The 21352-nt window shown below is 43.9% G+C and overlaps 1 protein-coding gene across 2 annotated transcripts in view; it reads right to left on the reverse strand.

The window, feature by feature from the left end:
• LOC311128995 (solute carrier family 49 member 4 homolog) overlaps positions 1 to 21352 on the reverse strand; it is an 87175-nt gene that overhangs the window by 53312 nt on the left and 12511 nt on the right. For both annotated transcript variants that reach the window (XM_084161227.1, XM_084161228.1), the window contains exons 3-4: positions 8212 to 8495; positions 5021 to 5150 (exon numbers count right to left, since the gene is read on the reverse strand). In XM_084161227.1, the coding sequence (XP_084017353.1) occupies positions 5021 to 5150; positions 8212 to 8495 (414 nt within the window). The remainder of the gene's footprint in view (positions 1 to 5020; positions 5151 to 8211; positions 8496 to 21352) is intronic.

Consider the following 21352-nt stretch of genomic DNA (forward strand, 5'->3'; position numbering starts at 1 on the left):
ACTTTAACGATTAATGTAGGGTAATCTCTGCGGGGAAAAAACTATCTATAACCCGTGTGCGTGACAGGACTACATATGTCTGTGTCTGAGACAATACAGAGCAGAGCAAAGCTGCATCCGTCCCCCCATGGTTGATAGTGTCTGGAGACCTGCCACCAGACAACCTCTTGCTTTCCTATCCTGTCAGCTAGCACCACACTGCATCTCTGACTGTCAGGCAGGATCTATCCCACATCACAATGTGGTGACAGAGAGATAAACACCTGGCCATGAACCAGGAAGAGAGGAGAAGAGCTCCCGGACAGGCTGGCAGTACTAGCTCCAAGATGAGGTTTGAATACGGGGGAGAGCATCTAAGAAATGGAATCGACAAATGGAGAACCGGGATACTTTCATGAGGTGACATCAACCACACACACAGAGACACCTACTTAATAATTGATTTACTTGTATAAATGGGTTTGGAAATAGTATCATGGCAAACAAAGTAATTTCACATGACAGAGTAATTTCCCACATCTGAGATGTTGATCTAAGACAATGATTTCCTCTGATTGTTCTGTGAATCAAAGATCCCTGGAAGGAAGATTATGGCTTTCTGCTAACCGAGTGGATTAAGCCAATCCCATCTGAATGAATTCCCACGCCCTGCTTCCTCTCTGTGAGTCTACAAACAACACATTTACCACCTGCTGTAAACATAGTGTTGATGGTTGTGAGAACATTATGGCTGGATGCTCTGCAGTAAGAAATGATGAGAGTGTATAGGTCAGGACCAGGGCATCGTTGAAACAAGACAACTAAGTGAGATACCCACATTAGGGAAACATAACCTAATCTTGTGAGCTCTCTGGCCAGCTAACAGTCTGAGAGGAGAGACTTAAGAGACTGGGGGTCTTTAATATAAACTGTTGTAAGGGGTTGGTCATATCAATGTGACTTTGGCCAGGTCTGTCAGTCTTTGTAAACACTGACAAACCACAGAGAGGGTGGTTATTATCAAGCATGAGTATTACACGATGCTGATGATGATCGTGATCACAATGCTGGTTGTTTGTCCATCAAAGCAGGCCAGGGTAAGCAGCCAGGAACAATGTGAAACTCCTGGGGAGAGTACAAGTGTACACTTCAGGTGCTGCCTTCGGAGAATACCAAGTATACAAAGCCCCATGAATCTGTATCTCTGTGGAGGTTCTCTTCAGGGAGAATAAAACGACAACATTGCTGTCTAAAGTGCCAGAGGAATACGTTGATGTTGTACATGCTATATATCCTCCACTGTTCCCTCCTCCACATAGTTTGAAACAAAACTGTCTATGTAGCTGTGAACTATATTTTCTTCAGGGTTGCTTTTGATCCCCCCGAGGATGAGGAACGCCTTAAGAATTCGCCAGATGTCCCTCCACGATACACACAGGACGCCTGCGGCATATCAATGGAAACAAAGAAACGCATGAGTAAGCGCCTGCTGTCTGTAGTGAACGGACGTTAGGGAAACATAAACAATCCTCCTCCTCAGAGACAGAGAGAGACAGAGAGAGAGAGAGAGACAGACAGAGAGAGAGAGAGAGAGAGAGAGAGAGAGAGAGAGAGAGAGAGAGAGAGAGAGAGAGAGAGAGAGACAGACAGAGAGAGAGAGAGAGACAGAGAGAGAGAGAGAGAGAGAGACAGAGAGAGAGAGAGAGACAGAGAGAGAGAGAGACAGAGAGAGAGAGAGACAGAGAGAGAGAGAGAGAGAGAGAGAGACAGAGAGAGAGAGAGAGAGAGAGAGACAGAGAGAGAGAGAGACAGAGAGAGAGAGAGAAACAGAGAGAGACAGAGAGAGACAGAGAGAGAGAGAGAAACAGAGAGACAGAGAGAGACAGAGAGAGAGAGAGAAACAGAGAGAGACAGAGAGAGACAGAGAGAGACAGAGAGAGAGACAGAGAGAAACAGAGAGAGAGAGAGAGACAGAGAGAGAGACAGAGAGAGACAGAGAGAGACAGAGAGAGAGATTACCCCTTCCATGACGGCTGCTGTCACGGTCAGCCCAGACGCCTGGTGATTTAATGGTGCGGTTAGGCGGATGAAGTGATGGTTCCAAAATGAAATTAGCGGCGTGGAGATGTAGCAGGGACAAGGTTTTGGGGCGGAGGTGATGAGAATAGGGTCTTATGGCTGATTGTAATTGGTCAGAGAGTGATTGGAGTGGTGCCAGTCAGTGTAGCAGCTAGGTGAGACTGGGGAGTGGGGTGGAGGGTCTCCTCTGTTAGGGAGATTCTCCGCTCTGTGTTCAGACACACACACAGTCAGGCTCCTGGCTGCTCTGGCCTGATGATTACAGAGACAGTTATATAAATGCTCATAAACCATGAAGGGCTGACACTCTTACTACTCTCACTTGATTAGCTATTAGTCCGTGCTGAGATGGAACCGGCATAAACTAACTCTAAGACTCCTTAGAGACAGATGGACAGGGAAGCAGACTAGGGGCTGTACGTATCAAGAGTAGGAGTGCTGAGGATCAAGTCCCCCTGTTCATTCATTATAAATCAATGAGGCTAAGCTGATAACGGACCGATCATGGATTTAAAATAATTGGATTGGTGTAAGCATTGGCTGGAAGGAGTTTTCCATGATGGGGAGTGTGCAAGTGCACACTTCAAGAGAAGTGTGGATAATCCAGGGCCTGTGGTACTCTGTCCTGTACTATTTGGTCTTGGTTGTATTCTCCCCCAGCAGAAGCCCCACGGAGATCCACTGTAAGAGAGAGTATCTCGGAGCACACACCTAGTACCCTGTCCTGTGGTACTCGGCTACTTGGCCTTGGAGGAGCCGAGAGTCGAGAGAGAGAGACAGACTTGTAAAAGTGTGTTGACGGAGCGCTCTCTCTCTCTCGGTTGTAATGGCAGGAATCAATATCCAGCACCTTTTTCCATCCCACAGGTTAGTTAGATCACTGTATAGAAAGGCTGTCTCAAATGGCACCCTATTCCCTATGTGCTGCCCTATATAGCCCATAGGGCTCTGGTCAAAAATAGTGCACAATGCACGTAATAGGGTGCTATTTGGGACACATGCTAAGTAAGCACAGCGCTGCCCTGTGGAGGGTGAAATATTTCGGGGAGTCATGAAGCCAGCGGCATCATCAGCTAAGTGCCATTTGTCTTTGGCAGGTCTTGGCTGGAGTTCAATGCATCAGAATGAGTAGGAGAAAACCTTCCCAGGCAAAATGACTGTTATTGTTATAATGGGACTTTCATCGATGCTGCTAGCTAACATCATTACTATTCCCAGAGCAGTGGTCAAGCAGTACTGATAACCTTTCTAAATGTGTGGAAAGCTGGGTTCATCCCAAATGGCACCCTATTCCCTATATAGTGCATTACTTTTGGCCAGACCTGTGTTGTGATTAGGCTCTGCAGCAGAAGGGAACGGCTGGGCTAACTTCATCATTAATTACGGTCAAAACTCTCTCTGACCGGCACAACAACAGAAATGGAAGGAAGGGGCAAAAGTGGTGGCTTAGGATACTGGCTTAGAAAACCTAGCAAACTTTAGAAAACAGAATTTTGCTGCTAACCCAGGTCTATCTTTCTTTGACGAGTGGAACTTAGATACTCAAGACCCACTTTTTCCCTTCCTTCCATCCACAATCCTTCTGTAGAACCAGATAGCCACTGATGCTACTACAGTGTGATACAGTTCAGACTGGCCGCTAGAAGGCTGCTTATCAGTGGGACTCCAGATAGCATTACAGTCCCAATGGGGCCGTCCAGACAAAGTGTGTGTGTGTGTGTGTATACTGGGTTTATGACAGCTTGACTGGTATTATCCCTCTCTTGAAGCTCTGTGCTTAGCAGCTTAGTTTGTTATTGTTTATCATCAGTGAGAGTCAATAAGAACTAGAGAGAGAAAGAGAGAGAGCGAGAGAGAGAAAGAGAGAGAACTAGAGCGAGAAAGAGAGAGCGAGTGAGAGAAAGAGAGAGCGAGAGAGAGAAAGAGGGAGCGAGAGATCTGCCTGGCTGGAGGGGCTGACTGTAGGTTACAGAGAGCCAACCAGCCAACCCGCCCGGTCACTGGCTGTCCTCGGCCCATTCCATTCCACCACAACCAGACAGGATACGCACCGCGGGCACAGAATCCGCGGATGGCAATGAGTGCTCTAGCTCCCATCCAAACACAGCGCCGAAACAGCACCATTGCCCCCAGCTCTCAATGTATGTGTGCGCGTGTCGATACAATGTTAGGAGGACAGTGCATTTAGAATGCTGTATGAGTATGCTACAGGACCATGGACTCCAGAGGACCCTGGCTGTATGAGTACAGTATGTTATAGGACCATGGACTCCAGAGGACCCTTGCTGTATGAGTACAGTATGTTATAGGACCATGGACTCCAGAGGACTCTGGCTGTATGAGTACAGTATGTTATAGGACCATGGACTCCAGAGGACCCTGGCTGTATGAGTACAGTATGTTATAGGACCATGGACTCCAGAGGACGAGATGGATGAGATGATGATGATGATGATCTATTTATTAAGCATGGCCAGGGGAATGCCAGGGGAATGCCAGGGGAATGCCAGGGGCACCTTATGGCTGTGTAATTAATCTAGGGGGAGAGAGGATATGTCTTTTATGCACATTAACTGGCGGCCCAAACAGATGGTGAGGGGCAGAGAAACAAGATGCCTTCATTAAGATTCTCTATCACTACTACTCACACAGAAAGTTAAAACAGGAAAAGGCCTGTTGAGAGGCAACAGAGAGGATACACCAACCCCATGCCCTTTCATGACTGCTGTGATAAAGGCCAAATCATTTCAAGGCATCATAACAACTTAATTGGAGATCACTCCGTTGATTCAGGTTCATGACATGTGCTCTCAACATGCTGGTCTATTCAGAGGGGGTTTGTAAAACTACATCAATATGCTTTTTACATTGCTGTGCAATTCATTACCTGTTAGTAAAGTTATATAAATTCCTGCTTTTATTGTTGGTGTGTGATGATGGCAAACGACCAGACAATACATACCCCAGTAGTCTGTAGATGCTACTCCTGTAGCGAAGTCTCTGGCTGGCAGCGGCTACACTGGGGGGCACGGGGGGCCGGGAGGGGAAGTAGAACAGCACCGCAGCAAACAGCACCGCCACCATACCAAACTCTATATACCAGGAGGGACACAGAGATCAAGAGAAACACAGATCAGTGGGTTATTAACATACAGTGGGGGGGAAAAGTATTTAGTCAGCCACCAATTGTGCAAGTTCTCCCACTTAAAAAGATGAGAGAGGCCTGTAATTTTCATCATAGGTACACGTCAACTATGACAGACAAAATGAGGAAAAAAAATCCAGAAAATCACATTGTAGAATTTTTAATGAATGTATTTGCAAATTATGGTGGAAAATAAGTATTTGGTCAATAACAAAAGTTTCTCAATACTTTGTTATATACCCTTTGTTGGCAATGATACAGGTCAAACGTTTTCTGTAAGTCTTCACAAGGTTTTCACACACTGTTGCTGGTATTTTGGCCCATTCCTCCATGCAGATCTCCTCTAGAGCAGTGATGTTTTGGGGCTGTCGCTGGGCAACACAGACTTTCAACTCCCTCCAAAGATGTTCTATGGGGTTGAGATCTGGAGACTGGCTAGGCCACTCCAGGACCTTGAAATGCTTCTTACGAAGCCACTCCTTCGTTTCCCGGGCGGTGTGTTTGGGATCATTGTCATGCTGAAAGACACAGCCACGTTTCATCTTCAATGCCCTTGCTGATGGAAGGAGGTTTTCACTCAAAATCTCACGATACATGGCCCCATTCATTCTTTCCTTTACACGGATCAGTCGTCCTGGTCCCTTTGCAGAAAAACAGCCCCAAAGCATGATGTTTCCACCCCCATGCTTCACAGTAGGTATGGTTTTCTTTGGATGCAACTCAGCATTCTTTGTCCTCCAAACACGACGAGTTGAGTTTTTACCAAAAAGTTATATTTTGGTTTCATCTGACCATATGACATTCTCCCAATCCTCTTCTGGATCATCCAAATGCACTCTAGCAAACTTCAGACGGGCCTGGACATGTACTGGCTTAAGCAGGGGGACACGTCTGGCACTGCAAGATTTGAGTCCCTGGCGGCGTAGTGTGTTACTGATGGTAGGCTTTGTTACTTTGGTCCCATCTCTCTGCAGGTCATTCACTAGGTCCCCCCGTGTGGTTCTGGGATTTTTGCTCACCGTTCTTGTGATCATTTTGACCCCACGGGGTGAGATCTTGCGTGGAGCCCCAGATCGAGGGAGATTATCAGTGGTCTTGTATGTCTTCCATTTCCTAATAATTGCTCCCACAGTTGATTTCTTCAAACCAAGCTGCTTACCTATTGCAGATTCAGTCTTCCCAGCCTGGTGCAGGTCTACAATTTTGTTTCTGGTGTCCTTTGACAGCTCTTTGGTCTTGGCCATAGTGGAGTTTGGAGTGTGACTGTTTGAGGTTGTGGACAGGTGTCTTTTATACTGATAACAAGTTCAAACAGGTGCCATTAATACAGGTAACGAGTGGAGGACAGAGGAGCCTCTTAAAGAAGAAGTTACAGGTCTGTGAGAGCCAGAAATCTTGCTTGTTTGTAGGTGACCAAATACTTATTTTCCACCATAATTTGCAAATAAATTCATTAAAAATCCTACAATGTGATTTTCTGGAATTTTTTTTCTCAATTTGTCTGTCATAGTTGACGTGTCCCTATGATGAAAATTACAGGCCTCTCTCATCTTTTTAAGTGGGAGAACTTGCACAATTGGTGGCTGACTAAATACTTTTTTCCCCCACTGTAAGTGTGTAACCTTAAGGTCAAAGATAAGGGTTATTATTAGCCTGCTAATTACTTGAACTCAGTCAATGTGTCACTAACAAAACCATTCCACCCAGAGCCACATGTATTTGTCTCCGATTCCACCCTACTTTTAGATGGAACAGAGCAGGACAGCAGAGCACAGAACCTGAAGACATCAGAGTTCAGACCTGCTGTGTTGCAGATGTCCAGAGTAGTCAATTAAGAGAGCAGCAGTTTATCAGAGAGATGGGCCTGGGACTACATTATTCAGCTGGCACAGAGACTGTAGAGGGCTCTGATACTCTCTCTGTCAGCCTGCCTTCCAAACAAGCTACAAAATCCCCCAACCCTTTTCACTGGCCTGGCATGGCTTGGCATGGGAAACCGAACCGGACCCATTTCTCTTGGAAAAGCTAGAGCATTTTCGGACAGTCTATTTCCCAAGAAATACCACCAGAATCATAAATCATGCTTTTTCCTGTCATAATGTGCAGATTGATTAGACAGCAGCTGCATTTTTACTGGCTGGCTGGCGCAACACAGCTCACATTTGTTTTTTTCAACCCAAAAAAGACATCAGTCTTTTCCTTTGGCACAAGGGTTGACTGCTGCTTTTCTTTAGTGTGTGTGTGGAGGTGTATAATTTATTCTCCTTGTGGAGAAGCAGAAGGAAAACGTCAAGGATTTTAATTCCCTCTAAATGCTTTCTGACTTGAAATTAATTTCCCTATGACCTCTAAAGCTCTCGGTTCAGAAAATGTGTCTGTTTTGTCCTTTGAAATGTAATATGAATACGCCCTTAGGTTAACACAAAGCCTCAATGTATTATTGTAGGCGGATAATATTTTTTTATTTCATTAAATGCTTTAATTTTCTAAATCAGTTAAGCAAAACAGTCCAAGCCTCCATCTTTTTATGGCAGCCCGTTCTGTTTTGAATATTACATTGTCGAAACGTTTGAGTCTGGTATTTGTGTGATGAGACAAAGACAGTTAGATGACTTTGAGCAGATTGTATTTCTCTCCCTAGACTAGATCCAGACCAGAGATGGTCTGCTATTGATTCCTGCAGGGTAATGATGACTAACTGATAGAGGCTGTCTGTGCTGTTGTCAGTACCTACATACATACATAAGATGAGAAGATGTTCAGCAACTCTTGGTAGGACAATGTGCTGAATATCTTCTCATCTTCAGTATGCTCATTGCACCAGTGTTCGTGCACCTTGGTTTGAAAGTGAGGTAGCGACAGCATTTCTTTATTTTTCGCACTACCTGCCTGCATACACAACCAGTTGGATCCTGTCTTGTGTATCTGGGTAACACTTTACTGCACGCCCCCTTATGTATGCATTCATATAGCCTTTATAACAGCTACATAAGACATAACATCAGCACCTGCATACAAAACCAGCTGGATCCTGTCTTGTATGTGGTTGATCTGGGTGTCTGTCCAGACGACAGCTCGAGCCACCATGACACGGGTGGTTTCGTTAGGGGCGGGCACAAGCAGCGGGCCGACAATGAAAGAGCATGCCGCCCCCAGATAGCTGACCAATGAGGCGACAGCGGTGGCCGTGGCTCTCTGGTCCGGAGCGAACCATGTGGTGGAGAGGAGGGGTCCAGCGCTCATTATTGTTGGCCCGGCCAAACCATTCAACAGCTGACCCCCGTGTATTAACCTGCAGAGAGGAGAGGACAGGTAGAACCATGAAACATTCATGTCACATCATGCATACAGACAAGGCAGACAGTGTCTCCAGAGAAACATCATTGTACATGGTTTGTACATGTGAGAAGCTCACAGTATTTTTCATTAATTTCACACAGAATGATAGAAAACTATATCACATCTCTCTCCAGGTATTCTGATTTATGACCATACAATAAGTGGTCCCACATTTCCTCCTTAATGTTCAGTAACTCCGAGTCCCCTGTGCCCAGCCAGCCCAGTGTGTCTGAGCACTGAGCGGCCAGAGAGAACCATAGAGAAGAAAACACTGCTGTGTTGATAGATTGTCTGTGAGCTCAGCTCTGTAAAGACAAGGTTCAGTCTGCCCTGTCTGTCTGAGAACACACAGCAGGGAGGGAGATGGGAGAGAGAGAGAGAGAGAGAGAGAGAGAGAGAGAGAGAGAGAGAGAGAGAGAGAGAGAAACTGAGCTGCACTTCCTAACCTCCTGCCAAATGTATGACCATATTAGAGACACATATTTCCCTCAGATTACAGCGATCCACAAAGAATTCGAAAACAAACCCAATTTTGATAAACTCCCTTATCTACTGGGTGAAAAACCACAGTGTGCCATCACAGCTGCAAGATTTGTGACCTGTTGCCACAAGAAAAGGGCAACCAGTGAAGAACAAACACCATTGTAAATACAACCCATATTTATGTTTATTTATTTTCCCATTTGTACTTTAACTATTTGCACATTGTTACAACACTGTATATATACATAATATGACATTTGAAATGTCTTTATTCTTTTGAAACTTCTGAGTGTAATGTTTACTGTTAATATTTATTGTTTATTTCACTTTTGTTTACTATCTACTTCACTTGCTTTGGCAATGATAACACACGTTTCCCATGCCAATAAAGCCCTTAAATTGAAATTGAATTGAAAAATTGAGAGAGAGAGAGAGAGAGAGAGAGGAGGATTGAGGTTGGAAAAAGAGAGAGAAGTGGATCCAGATAGAGAAAAACTAGCAAGTTAGTCTGCCGCCATCTGCCTTGAGAGTTCAAACCAGAGCAGCTCATAGCAGATGACAGAGCTGTCAACGCTGACAAAACATATTGATGGAAGTGTCTTTATCCTATATCTCCTCCTGAGATCTTCTCAAACAACTGTTAACTCCCCCCTCCCTCCCTCCCTCGCTCCCCCATCCCTCCCTCTGTCTTCTACACTACAACGGTCTCCCTCACTTCTCTCCGGTCTCTCTCTCTCCCTCCCTCTCTCCTCTCCCTCCACTTTCCACCATCCTCCCCTGTCTCTCTCCCTCCTCCACTCGCTCTCCATCTCGGCCCACTCCCCCGTCTCTCTCCCTCTCTTTCTCTCCCTCTCGCGCTGTGATCACTAATTCCATTAAAGCCAAACAGAATTATCAAAATTATGGAATTATTTATGGTGCCCACTGTTCCACAGATCTATGTTCCATCTGCTAGACTCAATGACATCCCGTCCTGAAAACTGACCTGTGGATAATTCCAAATCCTCAATCAATGGTGATCGGTACGAGACTAAGAGTACTGTATCTAACTGATATTAATTTTCATTAGATATGATATCTGATTTAACACACTAGATTGGTGCATGGATATCTGAAGGATTCTGATTGAGAACATTCCGATAAATCAGTCTCTGGGGATATACCTTCTAAATACCATCTGTGTGACCTCATATGAAATGTGACCTCAGCCTCAACTGAAGCAATCAACATAATATAGAGGTCTTCAGATAGATGGAGGCGACATGAGACTGCTCATCAAATTCTCAGATAAAGGCAGGATTAATCGATTCATGCTTGATGATGCTGGGGCGTGGACGAGTGGGGGAGGAGGAGAAGAGGAGTGGAAGAGAGGAGGATGGGTGGGAGGGAGGGCGGTCATTCTGCGACAGATGATTAACTTAATGTGTATTGATGAACCCTGTCAGAGAGAATCTCTTTGCTCTGAGACCAAGCCAGCCCAGTGAGGAAGGGAGTCAGTCAGTTAGATATACGGTATGCTCATGTCTCTAACCTGTCATAGTGTGACAGAGATAATACTACTGCCACTGCCTGATACCCGCTCCAATCTAACATGTCAGAGGACGGAACAATCAGAGAAGCCATGGCAGTATCATTGGCACAATGGGTCATGGCTGTGTGTGTGTGTGTGTGTGTGTGTGTGTGTGTGTGTGTGTGTGTGTGTGTGTGTGTGCGTGTCCAATCAATGAGAAATGAAGAGATCTCTAAGAGAGAGGGACCTTTTCATCAGTGTTTTATGTATTTGTATACATGTCTAACTGAAGAGCATAACGTCGCTGTCTGATGAAAACCTTTTATCTCGAAAAAAGAAATAGAAAAGACTGCCATATTTTGCCGATAATATACCATTTTGAAACTTCAGAAGCTATTTTTTATACATTTTCTTGATCCTAGAGTCATGAAATCTTCAGAGTACATTGAGGGGAGTTACTGCTTTCAATACATGAAAAAAAATTGCCAAAAATTACGATTAAGAGGCTTTCATCAGATAGTGACCTTAACCTGCTTTGATTCGAGAGTTATCATCACTGCTGCTCTGCTCTGACCTCTGTTTAAATCAGTGACCATTGTAATGATTTCTTTCCTCCTGCTCTCCTGCCCTGGCCTCTTTTCACATATTCTGACCGACACACAGATTCTCCTTAGGTATGTTTCCCTGAACTAGACTAGAGAACAGCTCTGACAACAGGAAGGTGTTTCAATCTCACAACTCACTCCCTTTGATTATCAGAAATGAGCTCCAAACTGAACAACGTTTACCCTCCAGAGCGTACGGTGAAAAAAGATGCCCATCGTTCTCCCTCCTTTAAAGAAACATCTAGTACCCCTCCTGTTCCTAAATCAAGCCAATTGCAACCATCCTTCTCCATCACAGAACAGCCATCCTTCTCCGTTTGATCGCTGCCTGTGATGCCCTTGAACTCCTCAGCTTATCTTCTCTCCTCCAGTCCTCTCCTCTTCTCTCCTCTCCTTCCCTCTCAGCTCCTCTCCTTCCCTCTCAGCTCCTCTCCCTCTCATCTCCACAGAGTGCTATAGCAAATCAGATCAGCTGACCATTGGGCTTATTGTATCTAAATCACAGGTTGACATTTATTGTCATGAGTCTTGTCCTGGAGGCAGACATGAGTGATTTCCCCTTAGATAGGCCAGCTGCAAAGTCAAAATTGGTTAAGTTGTAAAAAATGACTTTGTGGCTGTGCCAGCTAGTGACCACTCTGCAGAACTGCCTCCAGAACAAGATTCAAGATGAAAAACGCTAACCTACATCTAAATCACCATCACAACACTAGCACCCACGCTCTTGAAAGAGAAATGTAAATGACATATGTATGTCTGTGAGACACGTACACAGCAGCAGTAGGGTTGACAATAACACAAACCCCATGTCTCAGAGCTTTAACTGTGCAGGGTGGTGAGCAATGTTCCCTCTAAGCTGCATGCGTGCACGGCTGCGCACCTCCTCCAGGACTGCCGCGCACCTCCTCCAGGACTGCCGCGCACCTCCTCCAGGACTGCCGCGCAGAACAAATGCCAGGCCGCGCAGAGACGCAAGAGATTGAACTTCACCGAGTTCGCCCCATTAGTTTTCACTATATAGAAAGTTTTTTCTGTTATCGAATCAACATTATATCAGCCCCTTTTCAATGCAACAAACCAAAACAAATCTAACTTTGCAAGATTGAGTCTATGATTTTGTTGTAGCAGAGCCAGAGCGCAACGGAGTAGAATTCTATTGGCTGGGGTAGCCCACTGTGATAGGTGATTTGAAGGAGTCAGGCGCAGGAGGGTAAATCACAGAATACAGAGTTTATTCCGTAGTACACAGTTATGCTGGATAGCGTCAACAGTCCATTGCGCAAAACTGGCGCACTGGAACAAATACAGGCACACGGGGAAAATATACCCCGGCAATACAAAGTACAGGTAGCTCCACCGAGCTACACTCATCTCACATGAAACAATCACCCACAAGGACAAGGGGGCAGAGGGAACACTTATACATGTACTAATGAGGGGAAATGAACCAGGTGTGTGTAATTGACAAGACAAATGGAATGATGAGATGAGGAGCGGCAGTGGCTAGAAGGCCGGTGACGACGAACGCCGAAGCCTGCCCGAACAAGGACGGGAGGCAGCTTCGAGCGGTCTTTCAATCACCTACGGACATGTTCCCCCCCACATTCTGAAATTGCACTTTTGTCCCCCCCAGTTTTATCAGTGAAATGTGATACAAAAAGAGGCAACGGTGTGCTTTAGGACCATGCGGACACCTCCGAGCGGTTGGGTAGGCTGTTTGGAGTGTTTATCTGACTGGATAAAAATTTAAATTTAAATTTAAAAATATAGTTGCGCCCCTGATGCAATGTACAGTCCCCTATTTGGCCCATGGTGTTACAGACCACGTATAAAATCTATAATTAATGTCAAGCCCTTCATAATGTAAAAACGTTTTTAAAAGTCTGGCCTGCACTGAACCCCACATATAGGCTACTGTAGGCTACATCATAGAAATCAAAAGCTATTTCCATGTGAATGTTATGGGATTTGCTCCATTGGTTTTGTTGGTAGGCCTACATTATGCTCAAATAGCCACAATAGTCTATTGGCTACTGTCTAAAACTGTAAGGGTACAGCCTCAGTGTTCACTGTAAACACGCGCTGGAAGTTGCAGAAAATTCTCACAACGTTCAAGTTTCCACTCACAAGACCTAAAATTTGCTCAGTGACCCAAAATATTTGAGGGAACACTGGTGGTGAGTACGGCCCAGTACATCACTGGGACCGAGCTCCCTGCCATCCAGGACCTCTATACCAGTCGGTGTCAGAGGAAGGCCCCAAAAAAATTTTACGTCTCCAGTCACCGAAGTCATAGACTCTCTGTCAGAGCACGGCAAGTGGTACCGATACACCAAGTCTGGAACCAACAGGACCCTGAACAGCTTCTACCCCCAAGCCATAAGACTGCTAAACAAGGCTGCTAAATAGCTAATCAAATGGCTACCCGGACTACCTGCATTGACTCTATACTGGACTCTACACACACACACTCACACATACTTACACTGACACCCCAACACACACACACACGCCCACACATAACATGCACACACATGCATATTGACTCCACACACACACATTTTTACACTCACCACATACAATGCTGCTACATCTGTCTATTATCTATCCTGTTACCTAGTCACTTTACCCCTACCTATATGTACATAGCTACCTCAATTACCTCGTACACCCTGCACTTCGACTCGGTACTGGTACTCCCTGTGTGTAGCCATGTTATTTTCTACTTCCTGTATGTAGCCATGTTATTTTCTACTTCCTGTATGTAGCCATGTTAGTTTCTACTCCCTGTATGTAGCCATGTTATTTTTACTCGTTATTGTTATTCACTGTGTATTTATTTATTCCTTGTGTCACTATTTCTATTTTTTATACATATTTATCATCATTATCTTTAATTCTGCATTGTTGGAAAAGGACCCGTAAGTAAGCATTTCACTGTTAGTCTACACCTGTTGTTAACGAAGCATGTGACAAATAAAATTTGATTTGATTTAATAGACCTGTGTGCAGCAAAAGCACTCACAATGCAATGAGTGACACCTGCTGGTGACTTTGGGAACTGTTTATGGAGGGATAATATACTCAGAGTGTACAAAAGATAAGGAACAACTTCCTAATATTGAGTTGCACCCCCCCTTTGCCCTCGGAACAGCCTCAATTCGTCGGGCATGGACTCTACAAGATGCCAAAAGCGTTGCACGGGGATGCTGGCCCATGTTGACTCCAATGCCTTTCCTCCCGAGTGGCGCAGTGGTCTAAGGCACTGCATCGCAGTGCTAGCTGTGCCACTAGAGATCCTGGTTCGAATCCAGGCTCTGTCGTAGCCGGCCGCGACCGGGAGACCCATGGGGCGGCGCACAATTGGCCCAGCGTCGTCCAGGGTAGGGGAGGGAATGGCCGGCAGGGGATGTAGCTCAGTTGGTAGAGCATGGCGTTTGCAACGCCAGGGTTGTGGGTTCGATAAAATAATGTATGCACTAACTGTAAGTCGCTCTGGATAAGAGCGTCTGCTAAATGACTAAAATGTAAATGTAAATGTAAATGCTTCCCACAGTTGTCTCAAGTTGGCTGGATGTCCTTTGGGTGGTGGACCATTCTTGATACACACGGGAAACTGTTGAGCGTGAAAAACCCAACAGCATTGCAGTTTTTGACACAAACCGGTGCACCTGGCACCTACTACCATACCCTGTTCAAAGGCACTTAATTTTTTTGTCTTGCCCATTCAACCTCTGAATGGCACACATACACAATCCATGTCTCAATTGTCACAAGGCTTAAAAATCCTTCTTTAACCTGTCTCCTCCCCTTCATCTACACTGATTGAAGTGGATTTAACAAGTGACATCAATAAGGGATTATACCTTTCACCTGGTCAGTCTATGTCATGGAAAGAGCAGGTGTTCCTAATGTTTTGTACACTTAGTGTACTGTTGATGCACTGCTCAAACTGTTAAACAATAAAGCTTTAGGGTTCAGTGAAAATAATAAGGAATCATATAAGGCTCAAAGGAAGAGTCAAAGGTCACCTCAGGTTATATGCTCTAACTCCCAAAGGTCAGGTAAATGTAAAGCCCACAGAGGAACTTCATAAATCCACTTTATGGTTTAAATACACAAAAGCTGCTTTCTCAAGCACTATAAAGCTCACTGGACATCACGGTTCACTGGTTGCCATGGTATGAAGGAGGTGTTCCACTAGCTAGGTCTGATGATCTACGGTACATGAACTCTTGGTCTTCATTTTTACATCACCATTGTGTTTCCAATAAAAGGCAAACGTTGATCATAAAAGCATCACTTTACTGGCATTTCAACTGTTATATACTCTACTACTACAACTACAAACCCTGAATTAGTACAGGAGTTAGGCTTGATGAGCCTGTCTTGAACTGTTTGTCCCGTATAGCTTAAAAGATGTTTAACAATGTAATCCCAGAATAGGGCTGTTGCGGTGACCGTATTACCGCCACACCGGCAGTCATGAGTCATGAAGGCATGTATTTTTTCCCCCTACCCCGGTTTCGAGACAGGTGCATGATAATGGTCCATTCTAAATCAAAACGAATTTCACACATATTATTTAGTATATGTAAAGACAAGATTAAATCAAGTATAGTCTGATGGGTGACAATATTAGCCTATCACTTGTGAATTATACAGTCGTGGTCAAAAGCTTTGAGAATGACACAAGTATTGGTCTTCACAAAGTTTGCTGCTTCAGTGTTTTTAGATATTTTTGTCAGATGTTACTATGGTCTACTGAAGTATAATTACAAGCATTCCATAAGTGTCAAAGGCTTTTATTGACAATTACATTAAGTTTATGCAAATAATCAATATTTGCAGTGTTGACCCTTCTTTTTCAAGACCTCTGCAATCCGCCCTGGCATGGTGTCAATTAACTTCTGGGCCACATCCTGACTGATGGCAGCCCATTCTTGCATAATCAATGCTTGGAGTTTGTCAGAATTTGTGGGTTTTTGTTTGTCCACCCGCCTCTTGAGGATCGACCACAAGTTCTCAATGGGATTAAGGTCTGGGGAGATTCCTGGCGATGGACCCAAAATTTCGATGTTTTGTTCCCCGAGCCACTTAGTTATCACTTTTGCCTTATGGCAAGGTGCTCCATCATGCTGGAAAAGGCATTGCTCGTCACCAAAATGTTCTTGGATTGTTGGCAGAAGTTGCTCTCGGAGGATGTGTTGGTACCATTCTTTATTCATGGCTGTGTTCTTAGGCAAAATTGTGAGTGAGCCCACTCCCTTGGCTGAGAAGCAACCCCACACATGAATGGTCTCAGGATGCTTTACTGTTGGCATGACACAGGACTGATGGTAGCGCTCACCTTGTCTTCTCCGGACAAGGTGTTTTCCGGATGACCCAAACAATCAGAAAGGGAATTCATCAGAGAAAATAACTTTACCCCAGTCCTCAGCAGTCCAATCCCTGTACCTTTTGCAGAATATCAGTCTGTCCCTGATATTCTTCCTGGAGAGAAGTGCCTTCCTCGCTGCCCTTCTTGACACCAGGCCATCCTCCAAAAGTCTTCGCCTCACTGTGCGTGCAGATGCACTCACACCTGCCTGCTGCCATTCCTGAGCAAGCTCTGCACTGGTGGTGCCCCGATCCCGCAGCTGAATCAACTTTAGGAGACGGTTCTGGCGCTTGCTGGACTTTCTTGGGCGCCCTGAAGCCTTCTTCACAACAATTGAACCTCTCTCCTTGAAGTTCTTGATGATCCGATAAATGGTTGATTTAGGTGCAATCTTACTAGCAGCAATATCCTTGCCTGTGAAGCCCTTTTTGTGCAAAGCAATGATGTCGGCACGTCTTTCCTTGCAGGTAACCATGGTTAACAGAGGAAGAACAAGGATTTCAAGCACCTCCCTCCTTTTAAAGCTTCCAGTCTGTTATTCTAACTCAATCAGCATGACAGAGTGATCTCCAGCCTTGTCCTTGTCAACACTCTCACCTGTGTTAACGAGAGAATCACTGACATGATGTCAGCTGGTCCTTTTGTGGCAGGGCTGAAATGCAGTGGAAATGTTTTTGGGGGGATTAAGTTCATTTTCATGGCAAAGAGGGACTTTGCAATTAATTGCAATTCATCTGATCACTCTTCATAACATTCTGGAGTATATGCAAATTGCCATCATAAAAACTGAGGCAGTAGACTTTGTGAAAATTAATATTTGTGTCATTCTCAAAACTTTTGACCACGACTGTATATTATCACTTGTGAATGATGCCCAGTTTAAGACTTTTTCGGCCTATATGTTTTGATATGGTTTGTATCACAACTAAAATGGCCAAATAACTTCTTAAAATGAAGCACATTAATCCGCTTTACAATGGGTGTAGAGCCTAACTGGCAGCGCATGAGTTTCAAGTTTGGGGAAGATAATTTACAACATAAAAATGCACCTTTATAATAAAAGCATTACATGCATAATCGCATTTGTGACCATTGATAATGGTGTTTTCCTGCTAATGGAACATTCGAGCTTAAAGCCTACTGCCGTGTGCACATTGCTGCGCTTATTTTGTGAAGAAATAACCTAATAGTTTATCAACATTTAAGCTAAAAGTTATCATCTGTTGCATCAGGCTCATTGCGTAAAAAAGTTTTTGGGATGCTAGTGGTTTTACTAATTTGGGATCTATCGCATCCCACAACTGTCCCAGACTATGTTTGGAATATTTATTTCTCACACAGAATAGGTCAACTTTTGTACTATGGGGGATAGTAGATTGACATAGGCTAGTGCTTTTTCTGTTCGTTAGGCCTACTCATCTTGTTGGCTGACGAAAAGTAAATGTGGACAGTGGTACCAATATCTTCAATATGCACCTCGGAATTGGATAACTACGCACGCAGTTGCATCTCCGATGTGTCTGTCTTCACTTGTAGCCTGTGAGAAAGACCCAATCACATGATGGAGAGCCGTGTGAGTGAGATGAGAGGTGCTTCGGAGCAGGCAGGACTCAAGGAGAAGGGCTGCAAAAGGCATGGATTGTTTTAGGGTGGCCACACAAAGGGGATGCCGCCGGGAAATTCGAGGCATTATCAAGTGCTTCTCAAATTGTGAATGAGAGACTGTCAGAGTGTGTACAGCCTGCACAAAAAACTAAGCAGAGCTCATACCTTTCAAGCAACTTTTTTCAAATCATCATTAGTTGCATCATGCAGCCTTACAATATATTAAAAATCAAAACATATAGCCCAACGTTGGTAGAACAACTAAAGTCACATTAATAACTCTAAATTAAGCATATAGGAGGACCTATTTCTTTGTTAACCGCTCAACACAGAATAGCCGCATGTGGGCACTCCCTCAATCGTTTGGAGAAAATATCCTTTCTATTTTATTCAGCTTTGTTCAATTGTATTCTTCATACTATAAAATAATATAAAATAATGCCACGGAATTCTAAGTAAATCTTGTCTGCTAAATGAACTAGCGTAGCCCACAGCCATATGGCATAGCCAGATCAGGGCCTAACATATGGACAACTCAAGAGTATGCTATTCTGTTCTTCTGAACCAGACTACATTTTCTTCATATCATGTTTGGTCCTCTGTAGCTCAATTGATAGAGCATGGCGCTTGTAATGCCAGGGTATTGAGTTCGATCCCCGGGACCACCCATACGTAAAAATGTATGCGCACATGACTGTAAGTCGCTTTGGATAAAAGCGTCTGCTAAATAGCATATTATTATTATTATGTTTCTTTAGACCTGTCTAAAATAAATAATGGATTTATTGTGAAGGTGTAGGCTATATTACATGGATTTATTAGACCAAAAGTCTGCATCCGTGGCTTGTAGGCTATGTGTGGAAGCCAGGAGATGCTAAATGTGTTTATGTTAATTAACAGTCAATTACCGTGAGACCGATAGTTATTTGCTTGACAATCACTGGCTGACTAAATTTCGTGACCGCCACAGCCCTATTCCAGAAACTGTGATTAACTGAGAGAGCAAGGCAGCCTTCTCAGGGATAGTGCTTTGGATAGCATGGGTATAAAACCTTTATGTATTGGAACTTTATCACCCCCATATAGCAACGCTGTCTGGATTTCAGTTGGATGGTGAGATGTTATACTACATCAACACAGGGAATACTCTGAGGAGTGCTGTTGTGTTGGCATCCTGACTGACTGCATTATATCTCTGTCTCCAATAAACACCCCTCCACTACAACCGCATCTCTTGTTTGATGGCGTATGCCTCGGCGCGTGACCCTGTATTTCTCACATGACGGAGTACAACAGCATATACCCTACTCAGCCAGGAGACCTAGTCACTGTAAAATGGTCCACACCAACGGCATAGATATTTTGGAATGCTTATGGATGACCCCAGGTCAAGTACATGTACACTGTTAAGTCAGCTTTATGCAGGTCTCTAGACTTGTACGGGTGCACGCACACATATTCTGTTGTTACATACTTAGCTGCCCTCTGAAGCATAAAGGTTACAGTGAGAATTAAGACTAGTGAGGAGGACTGAAGAGGTTGTTTTCAGTTAAGTGCAGCCTTAGTCTGGTCCCAGATCTGTCTGGCAGCACAAACAGATTTGGGACCAGGCAAACAAAGCCTGGGGCAACCACAATATAAAAGTTGATACTTCTCTGCAAACACTTTCAATTAGTGGAATATAATTTTCTATAATAAAGGAATCATTCATGAGTATAATTTTCTAAGTATCCCTCCTAGAATGAGAGCCAATCTTTGTATATTTATTTTAGTCTTTTTAGTCTGTATTAATGTAGCAATAAACTGAACTAATGGTCCTCATTTTACAGATCCAATCACACTCAGAGAAAATGTGCAGTTAGAATACAACACATTTTTTTTATCTGTTCTTTGGACCCCAAATCAGCAAACCTAACACCATAAATTCAGTGGCTGAAAGTGCTATATTTAAGAGAATACAATTTCCTTCCTCAATTGAAATACCAATAATGCAGCACCCGAATAGAAGTCAATGTGGAGCCTAATAAGAAATAAGTGGCAGATTAACAATAGAGAAGGTCATAAAACTACTTTTATCGCCAAAGTAATTCAGATAACCTTGTCTGGGCCTCCTTCAAACACATTGGTACTGTTTTAGAAAGAGGAGGAAATATTGCCTATATTTTAAAATAGCAATGAAAGAAAGGACAGGTTTTTATTTTATTTTAGGCGGTAAAAAACAGGATGACAGTAAGGAAAGTGTGAATGAAAGCCATAGTTGATAAGAGCAACAGAAAACAACACAATTCAACTATTTAAATAGAATTCTAATCTCTTGGAGGAAATGGTGCGCCTCAATCCCATTCCAGGTCTCTGCTATTGTGAGGCATTCAAAAAGAGCAGAAACTATTTCAATACGACAGTTCAATACCGCAACACAACAATACGACTGGCAAACTAGCGATTTATAAATGCTTTCATTCATCAAAACTATGTTAGAGTAGATGGGTATTTTCTTTCCTCCCTAAAACTGCAATTTAAAAGCAATACCAGGCACCCTGAAACCAGCAAATTACCATAGCTATTCACAATATTGGTAATTGTAATAAATATATACAATTCTGTGTAGCCTACTTTTGATTAGACTTTTCCAGAGGAAAAATCTTCCAACCCAATACATATATGGGGCATGATTTTGGGAAAGCATTGCCAGGTTCCAAACAACCCGTTTTTTAATGAGAGTATAGCACAGCTCTGGGTGTGAGGGGGTGTGAGGGGGTGTTACCATCGCCTTAGTTGTAGGTCTAGGGCTGTTGCAGTGACCGTATTACTGCCACACCGCAGTCAAATTCCACGTGACCGTTGAGTCACGGTAATCTCCTCTTATGCACTCTGGACATGTGTTGGTAATACCCAACTCGCTAACGACCATCTGGTCCTAATGGCCTGGTACTCAGCGCTCTATTGTCCGTCTAACCACTCTGACATCAATGCAAATGAAATAAAAAATCACATCAAACACTTATCATCAAAACAGTCTCCTGCTTTGAAAACTCACCTCACTGTGATGATCAATTTGAAGCAGGAAGTTCAACAACAGGTTGAAATGGAGTGGAAAACATGGTCCTTGTGGCTGCTGTTTCAAAGCCTAACACAACGAAATGGACAGCACTTTCTAAGGTGATGATTAATTCAAAACACCCATGTGCATACGCATAGGTTTATATATGAGCCCAAGCCCCAAAGAA

Source organism: Coregonus lavaretus (genome assembly GCF_964263955.1).
Source record: "Coregonus lavaretus genome assembly, chromosome: 5".
NCBI classification, from domain to species: Eukaryota; Metazoa; Chordata; class Actinopteri; order Salmoniformes; family Salmonidae; genus Coregonus; species Coregonus lavaretus.